The sequence below is a fragment of the Limulus polyphemus genome, unplaced genomic scaffold (genome assembly GCF_000517525.1).
Source record: "Limulus polyphemus unplaced genomic scaffold, Limulus_polyphemus-2.1.2 Scaffold1309, whole genome shotgun sequence".
NCBI classification, from domain to species: domain Eukaryota; kingdom Metazoa; phylum Arthropoda; class Merostomata; order Xiphosura; family Limulidae; genus Limulus; species Limulus polyphemus.
In genome coordinates, this window is record NW_013666919.1 from 1 (window position 1) to 1862 (window position 1862).

The 1862-nt window shown below is 32.8% G+C and overlaps 1 protein-coding gene across 1 annotated transcript in view; it reads left to right on the top strand.

Annotated features, from left to right (window-relative positions):
• Nucleotides 1-833: 833 nt before the first annotated feature.
• The window catches only part of LOC106463038, a 58930-nt gene continuing 57901 nt past the window's right edge, over nt 834-1862 (top strand). The window contains exon 1 of the mRNA XM_013923008.2: nt 834-1043. Within this exon, the coding sequence (XP_013778462.1) occupies nt 980-1043 (64 nt within the window). The 5' untranslated portion in view covers nt 834-979. The remainder of the gene's footprint in view (nt 1044-1862) is intronic.

Below are 1862 nucleotides of genomic sequence, written 5' to 3' on the forward strand. Positions count from 1 at the left end.
TTTTGGGTGGTGGAGGCAGAAAATTTAACTGAGTTCAAGAAAAGATTGGATGAATACACGAGTAGTAAGGAGTGGTTACAGTTGGGAGCTGAAAGAGACATCCTTGATGGGCTAATAAGCTCCTTTTTATCCCTTTAATATCCCTTGTGACATTAATCCAGTATGACTGAACTCCATTTGTAACAACCCTCTGCTTTCTTCCACAGAGCCACTCTTCTATCCAATTTGCTAACTTATCCCCCACATCTATAGAGATAATTTTTGTACAAGCCTTTTATGTGACACCTTGTCAAATGCTTTCTGAAAATCGAGATACACCAAATCTACACCCTTACCCTCATCTATATAAGCATTAACATTTTCCTTATGTTTGTATTTTATCCTTTTGTAAGTCCTATGTATTGTAAATATATTCTGAAAGATAAACACCAGAATATATTGAGAAGGGGCAGCTCGAAGTAATCTTGGAATACCTTTGTTCATATAGTGATATACATAAGTCAGCCAGATGTATGTAATTTGTAAAGTATAGAGATGGTTGTTAACTATAATATGGGCTTAAAAAGCTTCTATTATCGCCCATAGGGCTGTAGTTATCCCACGTATTTACCTCGTAAAAGACATAAATACACTATTAAAGCTTACCTTTGAAAGGGGTGAGGTTTCATAAGTTATATTTGTTTGTGGATCTCTATGACTTATGACTCTGGTGACTGGCTATAGTTAGGGGTAGAAAGAATGAAAAGAACCTACTTTATTTATTCGTCAAAATTCTCAGACACGTTCTCACGACAACCTTGATACACCGTAAAAAGAAAACCGTGTATGGTGTATGATTAGAACTGAAGTTAGCGATGTAATACATGTATTTATGTTTAATCGAAGCAGACGACAGTGCTAGATTTGTTAAGTCTGGTTGTAAGATTTATACTATAGTACGTGAACAGACGCGACGAAGAAAATAAAATAGATTTGTAAAATGACTGAAACAATTAATTTTAATATTAAAAGCATTTGTAGTTTAGTTAATGAGTTAATGAACGGTAAGCTTTATAAGTTATATGTTTTAGCTTTCCTAGTAATACTAGAATTACAACTATAGAGTTTGTAAGCCTTTACTGTCTACAATATGTAGAGCCTAAAAGTAAAAGTTAAATATCATGATATTCGTCGTAAGCCTAACACTAACAGTAACATTTGATTAAGTGGTTGCAAATTGTAACCTGAAGAAATTAACTTTTAAGTGTAAAGGACGTTTTACTTTTAATACCTATATCTTTCTACCTACAGTATAATTTAAGTGTATGTCGTGATAGTTGCGACCTAAACTAAAGACTAAAGGAAAATACCGGTATCATTAATTTGGTTAAATCGATAACAATAATACTAATAGGTAGGCGAACGGCGATTTATAAGTCATAAGGAAAAGTTTCATTGATTGTGGAATATACTACATGTTTCAAGTGAAACTTTTTCTTATGCTTATATATAGTTGTTTGCCTACCTATTATTATATTAGCATAATATGTTTCCTAGTTTTTTACTCAAGTAACACTAACAGGTTCCTTGTTGTACTTAAACTTTTATAGTTAAATATTATGTTTGACATAATTAGAGATATCAAACTGTGGCATTGCAACCATTTGGTCAAAGAACCTACCAGAAACAGTGCTACTTTAGATTTATTGTTAACTTCTAATATAGAAATGGTTGAGATTGTGGAAATTGGAGAACATCTGGGTGCAAGTGGTCATTGCTCTGTTAAGTTCGATGTTTTGCTGAATGTGGAGATCGGGAATAATGATATTTTGGTGATAAATTTCAAAAAGCAAATATTGAAGGGGTGTGACAAGAATTATCTG